General features: G+C 38.4%; 1 protein-coding gene across 4 annotated transcripts in view; it reads left to right on the plus strand.

Moving 5' to 3' along the window:
* Positions 1-16,458, plus strand: part of LOC143022575 (uncharacterized) — an 83,990-nt gene that overhangs the window by 57,703 nt on the left and 9,829 nt on the right. For all 4 annotated transcript variants that reach the window (XM_076180858.1, XM_076180859.1, XM_076180860.1 and 1 more), the window contains 5 exons: positions 3,143-3,235; positions 5,215-5,307; positions 5,431-5,503; positions 9,103-9,278; positions 9,740-15,838. In XM_076180858.1, coding sequence (XP_076036973.1) covers positions 3,143-3,235; positions 5,215-5,307; positions 5,431-5,503; positions 9,103-9,278; positions 9,740-15,838 — 6,534 coding nt within the window. The remainder of the gene's footprint in view (positions 1-3,142; positions 3,236-5,214; positions 5,308-5,430; positions 5,504-9,102; positions 9,279-9,739; positions 15,839-16,458) is intronic.

Raw genomic sequence — 16,458 nt, forward strand, 5'->3', positions numbered from 1 at the left:
GACCGCAGTTCGAACACTGCCGCCAGCGAGTTGGACCAAGGGCATGGTTCATTCAATTCCACGCTACGAAGTCCTCTGTAAGGGCCACCGTCCTAGCCTCCAGAGAGGGTGGGGGAGTTAGCGACGTTAAACTGAATCACATATTTCGAAAAGCAGCAAATAAATGAATAAATAGATCAACAGCCCGCAGAGGGCCGTTGCGTAAAGAATAGAACTAAGCTCCGTAAACTAGATTGAAGTCTAATGTCGGTATGGAGGAAGCCTTTTAATTTTGAAATTTTATATATATACAGGGTGGGGCGCGGAAACTTCCCGATTTGGGGATTGAATTATAAAGTGTTTACACTTCACAATTCTTTATTCTACTTTTATGTCTGTCACACAACATGGGAGATTTACTTTTACACAGTTCTAAAAACAATATCTTTTAAATGTCCACCTCCATTGTCAATACACTGATTCAGACGATTTCGGAAGCTTTGGTCTACTCTCTCTAGCATGGTGAGCAGTATATTGGCTATTTGAGTGCGGATGGCATTCTGTAGGTCTTCCAGGGTCTGTGGACGGTCGTTATAAACCATGGATTTGAGATAATCCCACAGGAAATAATCACAGGGGGCTAAATCAGGCGAACGCACTGGCCAGTTTAAATCGCCTCTCAGGGAAATCAGCGCGCTCGCCTGATTTAGGCCCCTATGATTATTTCCTGTGGGGTTATCTCAAATCCATGGTTTATAACGACCGTCCATAGACCCTGGAAGACCTACAGAATGCCATCCGCACTGAAATAGCCAATATACCGCTCACCATGCTAGAGAGAGTAGACCAAAGCTTCCGAAATCGTCTGAATCAGTGTATTGACAATGGAGGTGGACATTTAAAAGATATTGTTTTTAGAACTGTGTAGAAGTAAATCTCCCATGTTGTGTGACAGACATAAAAGTAGAATAAAGAATTGTGAAGTGTAAACACTTTATAATTCAATCCCCAAATCGGGAAGTTTCCGCGCCCCACCCTGTATATATATATATATATATATATATATATATATATATATATATATATTTATATGTGTGTGAGAGTGTGAGTGTGTGTGTGTACAGCACTGAATGGGTCCCAGTGATTAGAGATACATTTTAACAACCACAATGCACTTTAAAGTGCATTGTGGTTGTTAAAAAGATATATTTATATATATATCATATATATATATATATATATATATATATATATATATATATATATATACATATATATACACACTGAGTGAAACACCACAGCATTGTCACAATTATTTATCTTCAAGATAAGTAATTGTGACAATGCTGTGGTGTTTAACTCACTGTGTATCAAGGAGAACCTGCGCCCTAAGTATACGTTATATATATATATATATAATATATATATGTGTATATATATATATATATATATATATATATATATCAATTTATTTTATTTATTTATTTATTTTTAATTATTATTATTATTATTATTTTTTTTTTTTAAGGCAGGAAGATCTTGGAGTCAAATTATTTTTTGTTTTGATATCCGAAGGCCATGAGGCAGCGTGGCCTGAAGGATATATGTAATTATAATAGCTATTATTATCAACCATTGTTTTTTTTTTTTTTTTTTTTTTTTTTTTTTTTTTTTTTTTTTTTTTTACTTGTAACTTTATCAACTCTAGTAACGAGATGTCAATTTTTATTTGATATCTGTTGGTATTGCAATGTTGTATTCCCGAGTAAATAGAGCAGATAATATTGTTATTTTCGCATTATTTACTATTTGATTTTGTTGTGTTAATGTGACGCAAAAGGTTAGTGACCTGTGGAACGTCAGAATGGAAAGGATTAAGAAAAATAAATAAAAACACAGAGAAGCACATCGTAGGCCATGAAGATATCATTTTATCATTATTATAACATCATTATTCTTATTATTATTTTTCTTATTACTATTGTTATTATTGTTAGGTTTGAGTGGAGAATGGCTGTGAATGAATTATGAATTGACGCGCCGTGAAGGGGTTTTCTCTTCGTCTTCTCTATCTCCACATGAGGGGACGAGGAAGGAAGGTCACTAAGTAAGTGAAGCTGTGGGGGTTAACCAGCATAGGCTGTCTGGCCCTGATGTGGTGTTGTGTCTTGCTGCTTTGATTCTTACCCGAGCGGTGTGCCGGGGAACAGGGATGGCCCGTCAGCCACACGGAGCTAAGATGATAGGGTGAGAACAAATGGGTATTCCATGGCTGACTACCTCGGTTATATAGGGGGTAAGAAACCTATTAGTATATAGTCGATACTTAATTGTTAGTGTTGTTATTATATTATTATTATTATTATTATTACTACTGTTATTCTTATTATTATCAATTATTGTTGGGCGATACGCAAGATCCTTAGATCCATTCTTCCCAACATTTTGCTGTCTTCAGGGAGAACAAATTTGGAAGTCGTCGAAAGTTATCGGAGTTGAATTAACCTTTCACCTGTGAAAGGCGTTCCTCGTTATTGAATAAAAATCACCTAACGACAGCCAGAACAATGTAATAATCGTCAGTAGCAGTGAAATGGTAAATGTAATAATAATTAGAGGTACACCAATGTCTCCATTCATAATTGCGTATGTTTCGATAATTTCCATTTCCGTGTCCACCTCAATAAAACATGCAGTTATTATCCTGTTGTTTTTGGCAATGTATCTTAGTGTTCATTACTACGCAGTTCTGTATCGCGATAGTGGTAGACGACCGAACGTAATGAACGTATATGTGTAATCTGAAACTGTTAGCAACGGACTGGGTTGACAGATGTACGATGACCGTCGTACATATACGAAATTTGTCGTGTGTACACGATATTTTGTATAATGAACCAAACTCAGTATAATCAGCGGTATCTTATCAAAATAAACAAAAATCTATTTTACAGGAAAGGAGCATCGTTCGTTCGGTTCTGTATCCTACTAATTTAACCGACTTTATTTCAAATTCTTAAATTATCCCAGCTTGATTGATATCCTAAATTTCCAATCATACTTATATTTGAATTCTATACTTCTAACGTGCTTTATTACTATTATTATTATTTTTATTATTAATTACTATCATCATCATAATCATTTCTCCCTTTCTCCGCAGGTTTTGTCGAAAGAACACGCTGTGCTGGAAGTGGAAGGCAGTGTACATATGATCGCAGACCTCGGAAGCCGAAATAAAACAAGAATTGGCAAGGTAACTCCTGTCATTCAATTTGCTTATTTGTATAACTACAAAATTCCACAGAGGTACACTTCCACTCACATTCGATTTCTTGAGGAACAACTTTCTTATACAAGGGAACTGTAGTCCGTGCGCCGCAAGGAGTCCGTTCAGTGAGTGGCATACGTCGTGAGCCATTCAGACAAACCAACCTTACATAAATCTCTCTTTTTTTATTCTATTATTTATTTTATTTATTTATTATTATTAGTATATACATTTTAAAGACAGCTTTATGGATGGGGATGATAGGTGGTAATGGACATGGAACTGCCTAATGTAGGCCTTATGGTCTCTTGCAGTCTCCTTTATTCTTATGTTCTCATGTTAGATATATATATATATATATATATATATATATATATATATATTCATTCTGTATATAGTAAAGGAAGTTGAATAGTACAATGACTATCACTTTTTAGGATTACAACAACGATGATTACTTATACCCCACCCCACCTGTCTCACCTGTGACAGCTCGACGTGGCAACATGGGGGAGAAAAAGCGCTGTTGCCACGTGTCTTAGAATGTGTTCAAATTGTTGTTATAATCCTTAAAAAGGTGATACTCATTGTACTGTACTATGCAGCATCCTTCACTATACGGAAAATATATGAAATCAAATAGCACAAAGATGTGAAATAAGAGAGGGAGGTGCTTGTACTAAGGTAGAATGGCTAGTAGTAAATCATGGCATATGCCACACCTAAAATAGTCTTCTTGTATCAGACAAATTATGATGTTAGTAACTTGCATTTGTATTGGATACTTGCTGGCTGAGGCTGTCTGGCTGAGCGAGTCATAGGAAGAGTATATTCCACAAATTCCCTGCAAATCCTTCATAAGTGGGATTGCGATGAACCAAATCAGTCATTTGTATATTCCAATGAATTGCACTTCACCTTTATTTCCCACACTTCATTTTGGGTGATGTTTGATAACATATGCTATTTCCATTTGAAATCACTTATGTCTTTAGGCACCCCTATGGACCAGAGCTACATGGCATTCATCTATATCAAACAGATTTTTCATGGAGGAATCCTGACTTTCTCTCTCTCTCTCTCTCTCTCTCTCTCTCTCCCTCTTGAATATAACTTTTATAAATCCTAAATCTCACACATGTGCAGTACAACCATTTCTCACAGTATTAACAGTGGCTGGATACTTTCCAGATAGACTGCATGTGTATAATTATTTTATTATATTTACCTAATTGTAGTGTATAGGAAAGGAGCAACATCATATTTATTTTCTAAATATGATGATGATATGGTTTAACATCACAAACTCCCCCCCCAATCAGAAGGCTAGGACGGTGCCCCTCACAGAGGACTTTGTAATGTGGAACTTAATGAACCATGCCCTTGGTTCAACTTTGCCGGTGGCAGGATTCAAACCGCCATCCCCTCGACCTTCGCCGCAAGTAACGATGCCCTAACCCACTCAGCCAGCGAGCTTCCTATGATATGATCATTGGAAATCAGAGATATAGATTAAGTTGGAATAATACATGAATCTGAGTCTAGGAATATTAGAAAATTAAAGAATAGGAGACAGACCTCAACAAGCATTGCTCCTTCCTGTATACTACAAATAGGTAAATACTTGTTTGGTCTCGTATCCTTCTCTCCAACTTACATAGCCTCAAATTCATGTACAGCTCCAACTTTATGTCCTTGATTTCTAATTATCATATTTAGGTGCTAAGATGGGAGGGAGGGTGAAGGGGTGTGGAGTGTTTTCAGGGATGGAATGGGTGGGAATTTTTTATGCCTTTTCCTTTTTGGCTACCTCCCTAGTAAGGGGGGAAAAAGCCTTGGTATATGTATGTATGATGTAGATGTGAATTCATGTATTGTTCAACCATGGGCTTGTGTGTGAATTTATCAGTGTTTCATGTATTTTCTGACTTTTTTTTTTCATATTCATAAATGTCCTGTTTCAGATGCTTCTGAAACCCCATGTTCGCTATGCGCTTCGTGGAGGCGAAGAGCTTCGCTTTGGAGACGTGCTCTCAAAATATTTCGTGAAGTCTTCAGTAAGTAGAACCGCACATAAAGAATGAAGTTTTACTTGAAATTATGACAATACAGATTATTATGTATTTTATTTGTAACAACGATTTGTATGGATTTCCTGTACGTGGTTTTCTCTGGTTTAGGATGAGGGAGAGTCGGATACCTGTTCAGAGTCTATGTTGGATGCCACAGATCCTGGTTCTCCACGAATAGGTGGTAAGTACAGACGCCACCTTACGTACGAATATTCAGAGATACGAACAGAAAGGCCCGCAAGTTCTTTGTATTTGCAAAGTGGTAAGATGTACTCTGTTGTGCTCCAAGTTACTACTGTTATTACAATATCTTTAGGTCTTATGTATTGTTAATATTGTTTTATGAAAAAAAAAATTATTGGCTTTATATCATATTTATGTAGGTATATACAATACAGTACAGTAACTCCTCATTATACGGTACATATGCTTTCCTGAAAACCTTACCGCAAATTGAAATTACTGTATACCGAACCCATTATATCACGTAATAATAGGATATGGCAGACGTACCTTCTCCCTGCTCTTTCCTCTTCAAAATATCTAGCGGATACTGTATCTGTGAATTTTTTTATCGTAAATATAATTGAGGGTAGTAATCACCAAATACCGTAACTGTGAATTTACTGGATAAAGAATTACCGTATAAGAAGGACTCACTGTACCATTAAAATGACAGGAAAACAAATTACAAATAATTCTCAATATTACATTTGGAATGTAACATGTTTTAAAGTTGGGTAGTATCTGTAGTGAGGAAGTCCTCAAGTTGATATTCAGTGAGTTTGAAAAAGGAAAGTATTGGGACCAGCGATAATTACCCACATGTTGTGGCCCTGCGAGACAGATGACAAAACTGCCCATTTTCAAAACATGTCAATCCCTCCACTTCCTTCAGGAGATGCAGCCCTGAGGGACAGACAGCTGTTCTCCAAACTGGGCCCAGGATCTTTTTCAATTTCATCTGTATTCCTTAAACCTTTTCACACGTGGATAGATGACAACAAGTGACTGCTCTTCTACCCCAACCACTTTCAGTCAATGACATGAAAACACTCCCCAGAGAAATCTGTGGGAAGGCACAAAAACCATTGCCAGCCATAGTGAAGCTGTGAGCTTTCCACATTGTGAAACTCAAGGCAACAGTTGATTGATCAAAGGAAAGTACTTTTGTAAATGATAGACAAGAGTGGTAGAATGTTTGCATTAAGTAGCTGACAAACATTTTGCCAAGTGCAAATGTTGGTATTAATTACAGTAAGTGAATGATAGACTAGATTGTAAATGAAACTACAAGAATGGTGATGATCAGAATTAGATAAGTCACAGAATACTTTGACAAGAGTAATAGCAAAAATTAGTTATTGATAGAAAAGGAGTTGGGTGTGTGTGCATGTAAGGTCATAGCATTACCCATAGATCAGGCCATATAGGAGTTCTGAGCTCTCACCCAGGAGGGCAATATCTGTTAATCATAAGTCCAACACATGATCCAAGTCCACACACACACTAGGTAAATACACGCACACAAACACACACATAAAGATCCTTATTCCCATATGAGGAGAGTTGCCAGGTCAGAGCATACAATCATTTCTTAATCAGATATAACATAAAACTCTTTCAGTAATCTCTCCTATCTCAGCATCTTAGGGACGAAAGGTCCCCTTGACCCCTGCCACACTACAGAAATCAAAAGTAGAATATTTAGGCACAGCTCTTCCACAGCAGGGTCCAACATCGGAGCTGCCTAGTGTAGGCCTCATGGTCTCTTGCAGTCTCCTTCATTCTTATGTTCTTATGTTATGTTATCTTGAACTGGTTTACCCCCACTATTTCACTGTATGGCAGCCTCCTCCTCATCCAATCAAAATAAATTATGAAGAAGATGAGAACATCCTTTTGGGCTGCATCAACCCCCCCTGCAATCCATCCATCCATCTCATTCTTGGTCGTCCTCTCAATCTCACTCTACCCACTTCTGCATTCCACACTTTCTTTTGCTTTAGTACACGAGGTGATGATTTCAGTTTTACATCGTGAACTCACTGGTAATAACGATAATAATAAATGTTGTCTCGCCTAAAGTTTCACTAAGTGCCCAGAGCCCTATGTGCAGTGGCTTGCAATGGTCCTCAGGCTATCCCACAAATCTTTCTGAGAAGAAACATTGGACTGTCTTTTATGTTGTTGTCTAGTTTATTCCATGTATCTATCACTCTGTGTTGGAAGCTGTTCCTTTTTAAATTTCTTCTGTTACTATCTTTTTAATTTCTTTTCGTGTCCTATCGTTTTACTGTAGTCCCATATTAACAAGTCATCCCTATCTAAAACTTCCATTCCTTTCATTATTCTATAGATAGCAGGTCACCTCTTTCTCTTCTCTGTTCCAAAGTTGGTAGTTCTAATTTGGACAGTCTTTGCTCATATGTTAGTTCGGAAAGAGTTGGTGCTAGTTTGGTTGTTACCTTTCTAGTTTTTTAATGTGTGTGGCTGTTTTTGTGTCACTGACTGAAAAAGGTAAGAGAAAGGAAGCAGTCAATAGTCGTTGGCTTTCCATGTATGAAATGTAAGAAATACAGGTGAAGTGGAAAGATCTTGGTCCTATTCTAGAGACCAAATGTCTCCTGATGGAGGTGGGGGGTTGATGGTTTTTGCTGTCTATTCTGTAATACCATCACAAGCAGGTTCATGTTAATGGTCTGAACTACACGGTGTATGAGGTGATGCAGAAAATTACCCATAGACAAATGTATTTAGAAATTTGATTTCAGGTACAGTACTACCTCTCATTAACGGACTAAAAGGTGGGTAACAGTGTCCATTGATGTGAATAATCCATTGATTTGGAGTGGTTTTTGGGTGGCATAGTGATTGCACGCACTAAACAACAGCACCAAAAACACAGTGAAAACACCGCAAACACAGCTAATTAACGCCCATTAATGAGAGGTAGTATTGTATAGGTTAGGAAATGAGGATATCATTTTAGTGTCTCTGTAAAACACCTTCCTTAATAAAAGGATAAATAAGATAGTCTGGTGACTGCAAGAATAAAAGGATGAGTACCCCACAGTATGGAAGGGGTCTATCAAAATCAGTGTAACCTCTTCTATACTATGATCATGCCTCCGTAGGTGTCATAGGGTCCAAGTGGGTATATGAAGATGCCAATGTTTGCATCTTGATCATACAGTACTACCTCTCATTAATGGACGTAAATTAGCTGTGTTTGCGGTGTTTTCGCTGTGTTTGCGGTGTTTTTGGTGCTGTGTTTAGTGCATGCAATCACTATACCACCCAAAAACCACTCCAAAACACCGAAAACATGGCAAAAACACCACAAACGCAGCTAATTAACGTCCGTTAAGGAGAGGTCTCACTGTATTTCATAGTAGTAGCTGAGTTACCCCTGAATTCTTTGAACTGACTTGATCCCATTTTCTATGTTTATTATTACACATTGAAAGAGAATGAGTAATAAAGCAGTGACTTCATATTTTATAACAAGTATTGTGATGCATCAATCATCATACCTCAGGCATCCGATGCAACAAGCAAGAGTTTGACTTGTACTGAAAAGGTTAACCACTTCCTTACTGGAGGGATACTTCAAGAGATGAATTGATAGTCTGTTGGGAATTAGAATAAAATCATAAAGATGGCCAAGAGTTAAAAAGAATGAGGATATCATTTTGGTGTCTTACATTCACTATTAGTACATCAGGACATGTACCATTTTATTAATGCAATCTAGAGTGATGGTTATTGTCCTTTCAGGTTTCCATGTGCCAGAGACGCCAGAAGATAGTAAAATTAAGGTGTCTGAAGGCCTGAAGGTTCCGAAGGACAATGTAATCCCAGAGTCCCCATCAGCTTCACAAAGCACTCCTTTGCCAAGTAAAGGGCAGCCTGTCTTAGAAAACAAGAAACCACCTGATATCTCAGCTATTAAGGTAGTAACTTAAAGCAGTTATTGTCATTGTGTTTTCTGGAATTGTTAAAAGTTAAAATTAAAGTTTATGAGGATGAAGAGACCATGGCCCCAGTCCAGAAACTGAGTACCAGAGGTTTTAGAAACAGGCTGAGGGGTGTGGAGAGGAGAGAGACAGTCTTCATTAATATGTATTGCAGGACAATCTTATGGAAGCATCCATCATTGGTCCCAATTTATAGAATATTACATAAGAAAGGAATTTAGATTATTGATCATAATTGTATCATTAATACAACTAATAGAAAAGAGGTTAATGCTGACTCGTTTTACTGTCATGTGTATATTAACAAGTTTAAAGGTACAATCATGTTCTTGAGGAAAATATTTAAAGCTATCCATGTAACTGTTTTCGTGTGTTTTGTTTGGATTTATAGCTCACATTAAATAATTTATTTGGTATTTGGAATGGTTTCTTTACAGTTGCCAGACTTGTCAGCTATTGAGGAGGACAGAGATGATGATGACGACAGTTTCTTTTTCGTGTCAACTCAGCCAAAGAAAAGCCCAAATATCAAAGGAAAAGTGAACACTGACACAAATAAAAACAATGTCCAAAAAGAGGAAGACATAGATTCGGATGCAAGCACAGATGTAGAGTTAGAGAGTGAGAAAGAGCAAAATATTAAGTCAGGGAATTTTGCTCAGGTTGATAAAAAAGGACCAAAGTCTGCAGAGATATCTAAAGAGAAGAAAATTCTAAATAGAGGCTCAGATGATAAACAAGTAAATAACATAGTTACCGTGAATCTTACCAAAGACAAAAATGATTTGTGTGAAGAGGGCTATAATTCAGAAGCTAGTACAGACATTGAGGAAGATGGTGATGGTATTATTGAGAGTAAAAATGAAAAACAGGTGTGTAATAATGAACAAGAGAACACTAATAGCACTAGAAATAACAAAACCATTAACTGTGATGTGAAAAGTAAAGCTTTGCCAGAAGACATATTCAATCAACCAACGCAAGAATTCCCATTGGAAATAGAAGAAGGTACACAAGTCGCAGAAGCGTTTGGATTGCACAACAAGACTGCTCCAAATGACGCTAGTTATGCTCTCGGTGACAACACGCAAGACATTCTCGAAGCTTTTTCTTGTTCAACCAGCAAGGCATCTCCCAAAGGAAGAGCAACAGTTGGTAAGAACATTTTCGACCTTCCAACACAAGTGTTCTCTGGGGGTGAGGATGCTGATCAAATGACCCAGCCATACAAGAATGAAGAGAAGACCTTCCATGGAGCAGGTCAAGACGCTGAAGATGATGATTATGTCCCTACTCAGTTGTTTCTTGATGACAGTGATAGTAAGGCTTTCAAGATGCCTTTTTCAGTTTCACCAGCTGTACCTGGTTCTTCAAAGAGAAACCACAAAAATAAAAATGATAAAAGGGAAGTGCTGTCTGAGTTTGGTGAGGAGCTTTTTGACCAACCGACACAGAAATTTGATGATATTAGAGACTTAGCAGAAGAGGCCACACAACTTTTTCAAGACCAGAGCCTTGGAGAACCTTCGTGCAATGAAACATCTGTTGAGGCGTCAGTAGAAAAGATCCAACAAAAATCTGAAAAAACATGCCATACAGAAGAAACGTCTCCAGTCAAAGAAATTAAAAGTGGTGATAGTTTGAACAAACCTACAGCTATCAATTTCCATGAAGATTCAGACACAGATATAGATGATGATGATGATGATCTTGCCCCAACTCAAAAATTTTCACCCCAGCCAAAACCTAAGCAAGATTCAGATGCAGTACCTAAATTAAGAAAAGATAATTCCAACAAGAGTACAAAAGGTGATGATGATGATGACGACGACCTCCCACCAACCCAGGTCTTTCCTACTAAGCCTCTTTCTGGTCATAAAATATCACCTTGTTCCAATGCACCAATTTTTACACCACCTAAAGGATTACCTGCCACATCTCCACACAGAATTACTAAAGAAAAAGGAAATACACCAATGAGGGTATATTCACCCAAATGTAAAACAAACATTAATGAAGAAGAAGAGGATCAGGATGACTTGGCACCAACTCAGATATTCACTCCCAAGGACACAACCATTAATGTTGCAGAAAAGTCGAATAAACACGACGATGACCTACTGCCAACCCAAGTGTTTTCCCCCAAACCTGAAACTAGGGCAATGAAGGAGAAATTGTGTGATGACGAAGATGACTTGATCCCAACCCAAATGTTTTCCCCCAAACCTAAAGCCACAGTCCTAAAAGAAAAATTACAAGGAGATGATGAAGATGACTTGATACCAACCCAAGTGTTCACACCTGAAAAGATAGTTGTAAAAGAAAAATTACACGAAGATGATCAGGACAGCTTGATGCCAACTCAGGTGTTCTCTGCCAAAACACCAACCAAAGAAAAGGTGAATAAGACTAATGAATATAATGAAGATTCTGATACTGATATAGAAGATGACTTTACGCCTTTACAAGGGTCACCAAAGTCAAGTGCTGTCAAGCCGGACAAAGAGGCAAGCAACAAACGGAATGTCTCGATCCCAACTCAAGTGGTTCCTGTCAAACCTGAAGCCACAGTTTTAAAAGAAAAATTACAAGATGATGAGGATGATTTGATGCCAACCCAAGTGTTTTCCCACAAATCCGCAACCACAGTCGTAAAAGAAAACTTACATGAAGATGATGAGGATGACTTGATGCCAACTCAGGTATTCTCTGCCAAAGTTCACACCAAAGAAAAAGCAATTAAAACTAATGAATATAATGAAGATTCTGATACAGATATAGACGATGATCCTTTACAAGGGTTGCCAAACAAGCAGGACAAAGAGAGGAGCAATAAACAGGAGCGGCAGTTAGTAGTCACTGATGAAGGAGAAAGTTTCTGTAATCCCTCGGATAACAGTGACGGAGAATTAGCCCCGACCCAAGAACTGACAACCACGAGTGTAAAGAATCCCAAATCAACCAAACCATCAAAAGATCAAGAAGAGGAGGATATACTCCCTACTCAGGTGTTCCAGGAAAAGGTTTTGCAATCTACTCCAGCAAAGTCTGAATATTCTAAAAGAGACAGTTCCTGTACTGACATGGGTCTAAAGTTGTTGCCTACAGAAATTAATGAAAAACATTCAACTTTTGCTACCCCTGAAAGGCCTGCAACATCTCGGGTACATGGAACGAAAGAAAACAAGGGTCTTCTTGAAACAGGGAATATGAAGGAAATATCACAAGAAGCAGCAGTTGAGGACGATGATGATGATGATCTGGCACCTACACAAATATTTACGGCACCAGACAGACCAAGTAAGGAAGGAGAGGAAGGTGATGTTAACGACTGTGATGCCACACAGGAGTTAACCATGGATATTCCTCCTGTCTCTCTAGATGAATCTCTTGTTCGTGCATTTAGCACTCCTCAAAAAGCAAAGGAGGTGGAAACTGATATGAAAAATATGCAAGAATTACCTGTAGAGGATGATAACTGCTCAGACACATCTGAAACTCTTTTGCAGAATGTAGATATCGATCCAGATGTTGATGAAGTTACGGTAAAAAATACGACTGGAGAAGAAAACTTGATACAAGAACGTAGAATGTCCGAGCAAGATACGATGATACTAAGCCCTTCATGTGAGGAGGAGGGTAAGGCTGCGGAGTCAAGGAACCACCTCAGTGACCCATGTGGATCAAGCACACCCAATAAATCCAGATTAGATTTTGACGGAGGTTCTGCTGGTTTTATTCCCTGTGGTAAAGAAGTTCCTGAAGATGTGATGGAAATGGATCATAAAGATTCAGAAAAGAAGAGAGGTAACTCACTCTCAGGATTTTTCTACCAAAAGAACGTCTTGGATCAAGGCAAAAAGACCCGGTTCCGTTTTGTTACCAAAGGGAATGTCATTAATCGGAGAACACTTATGAGAAAGGAAGAAGAGGATGAGGGTAACAACTCATTTGATTTTTTAGACATTTCAGATACAATGGGTAATGAGGATAGTGAGAATGAAGAACCATTTATAAAGTCACAGATACTCTTTGACCTCCCCATAGAAATAGCTCAAGATGATGAACATGATTACAAAAAGAGTAATGATAATACAAGTGAAAAAAGTGTGATTATTGGTAGAAAAGAGGAACAGGATGCAAGTACTGTTCAAGCCCAAACTTCAAGTGAAATTGAAAGTAAAAAGACGAAAGAGAATGATGCCGATTCGAAAACGGAATCCGGTAAACACGTCCAGGATTCAGATGAGAGCCATGCATGTAAGGAGCCTGATTCAAAGAACCTGATCAACAAACCTGAAGAAAATTATTCGGAGAGCAAAGATAGAAAATCAGTTGAGTCAGATCCGAACAGAAGATCATGCAAGACGGATTCTAAGAAGGATGACAAAAAATCATCGAAGTCTGAGCCTAAGAATTCACGCAGTAAATCGCCTAAACCAGATTCTGAGAACAGTAGTGGAAAATTGCCTGATAAGTCTGTTTCAGATAAAAGTGATAAAAGTTCAGAAAAGAAATCTGGTTCGGAGAGCAAAAGCCGACGATTACGTGAAAAGTCAAAGAAAACCAGTGTGCATGAGGAATCAAAAAATAAAAACAAAAAATCACATGAAGAGTCGAAGAAAAGAAGCTCACTTGAGGAACCAAACAAAAGCAGCTTGCAAGAGGAACCAGAGTCAAGGAACAAAAGCAGAAGATCACATAGGTTGTCCGATACGAAAAACGAAAGCAGAAAATTACCAGAGGAGTCTCATTCTAGCAAGAATATGAAAAAGGATACGGGGATGGACTCGAGCAAAAGTACTAAATCATCTGAAAAATCTGATTCGGCAACCAGGACCAGGTCTCAGGAGGAAGCCAATTCAAGGAAGGAGAGCAGACGATCAAATGACAAGTCTGATTCGAAGAACAAAAAAAGAACACCTGAAGAGTCTGATTCAAAGAAGAGCGACAGAAATTTGCCGGAGAAGTCGGATACAAAGAATAGGAATATGGAATTAAACAAAGCAGAGCCTACAGCTAAATCTGAAAAACAGAGCGGTAATGACAAACTTGGAGAGAAGCTGTCTCATAGAACAAGCAGAACACGAGACATAAAGAATGAAAACAAGGCAGATAGGAGCCCAAAGCAAGAACAGAAACCAGACGTGGCAGTTGGAAAGTCTGCAGGCTTTAGTGGGTTTGAGCAGTCGCCAAACATGAAAAGGAGGCGAACGCTTGAAAAATTGAAAGAAAATGTTAAGGCAGAAGAAGAATCCATTATGGCTGAAGATCAATTGCAACATGTGAAGAAAAAGCAATCAAAAGATCAAGTTTTACCAAAAACAGAAGTAGATGCCCCGTCATCAGCAGCTGAAGCAGCATCAGGTAGTTCAAGGAAAAGTAGGAGAACTCAACCCTCACATGAAACAGATAGCAGTGGAGTAATTGAATCAAATAGTGAATCATTGATTAGCGACAGAAAGACTAGAAAATCAGTTGCTGGCGATGAAGATGATGATCCCGACACAAAGAAAAGGAGGAAAAAGCATGAAAAGGATGTTGATACGTCATGTGTTGGAAAATGTAGGAATCGTAAGAAAGAGGACAGCAGTTCCGAGGAAGATGTTTCTGGAAAGCGTAGTGGTACATCTTCAGTTCCACCAAGACAACACAGGTCCAGAAGGGGAAAAGAGAATCTGAGTATGGTCACGAGTATGAGTACTGATAATGAAGCAGAGATTTGCACAACAAAAGCTAGTACCCAAGACAGCTCACAAACAGATCTTGCAATTGAGCCTTTGAGCAATGTACAACAGTTTGACAAACCCAGGGGTCGAAGTCAAAGAAATTCCAGGAAGTTGTCATCTGATGAAAGTACTGAAGTGAAAACTTCAACAGAACAGATGAAGGACAGCGAAAAAATTAATAAGAAAATTGCAAAAGCCATTGAAACCAGTACCAGTAGAACCAGAAGGTCAGGAATAACTGGTACGGGTGAATCTCATGTGAATTCTAATGAAATTAATCAGGAGAACTCAAGGGAACCCAAGGCAGAAAAACGAAAAAGTCGAGGAAGACCCAAAACGGAGAAGGAGGCCACCAAACAAGAGCACACTGAAGAAGTACAAAGCACTGGGAGCCAAAGTTCACAGGAATCTTTAGCAACAGAAGTGAAAAGGAGGAGGAGGATGCAAGGAGAGCTTCACGTTATCAAGGAAGACACTACCCATGAAACGCTACAAACAAAATCGACAGAGGAGTGTTCACAACCAAAGCAAAGAGGAAGGCGTTCCATGAGATCCAGCACAATTGATTGTAGCCAGAGTGAAGAAGAAGAAGAAATTAAGACCCGCAGAGGAAGACCTGGCAAAGTGCCAAGAATGAGCGTTATCTATGAGTCGCCATGTACGCCCAAATCAAGCCGTAAGAGGTCCTCTAGCCAATCAAGTACTGGAAGTGATATGAGCACCGACAGTAAGAAGTTTTGTGGGGAGGAAGAACCTTGTGTTACTAGGACTTCAAGATCTTCACGCAGTTCTCAAAGAAGTGGAAAAGTAAGTTAAATAAATATAATTCATGTACAGTACTACCTCTCAGTAATGGACATTAATTAGCTGTGTTTGCGGTGTTTTCGCTGTGTTTTTGGTGTTTTTGGTGCTGTTGTTTAGTGCTGTGCAATCACTATGCCACACAAAAAACCACTCAAAATCAACGGATTATTCACATCAACGGACACCGTTACCCCCCTTTTAGTCCGTTATTGAGAGGTAGTACTGTATTTACCTAGTTCTATTTTACAGGACAAGAGCTATGCTCGTAGTGACCCATTTTCATATCTCTCCGCATCCAGGCATGTTATACTTTGTAGATTTTGTTATGGCCACTAATAGATTTATTCTCATAAATCCTTCTGCTATTGTGATGTACCCTCCAGATTCTGATTAATGCCAGAAAAAATAATTCAGCTTGCGGGACATCACATGTTAATTAGCAATTTGGTTGTGATTTAAGTCTGTACAATGCAAACCTCATATTTGAATCCAACAATAAACTCTGTATGCCCTGGAGTTCCAAGCATATTGGGCAAAGGTGATAACTGAGCACATGGTGTGAACTAATATATGTGACATCACTGTAATGAAGGGATTATGGTTATCATGAAAAAAAGAAATAG

Source organism: Oratosquilla oratoria, unplaced genomic scaffold (genome assembly GCF_046742065.1).
Source record: "Oratosquilla oratoria isolate Oo_2021 unplaced genomic scaffold, ASM4674206v1 SCAFFOLD120, whole genome shotgun sequence".
Taxonomy (NCBI): domain Eukaryota; kingdom Metazoa; phylum Arthropoda; class Malacostraca; order Stomatopoda; family Squillidae; genus Oratosquilla; species Oratosquilla oratoria.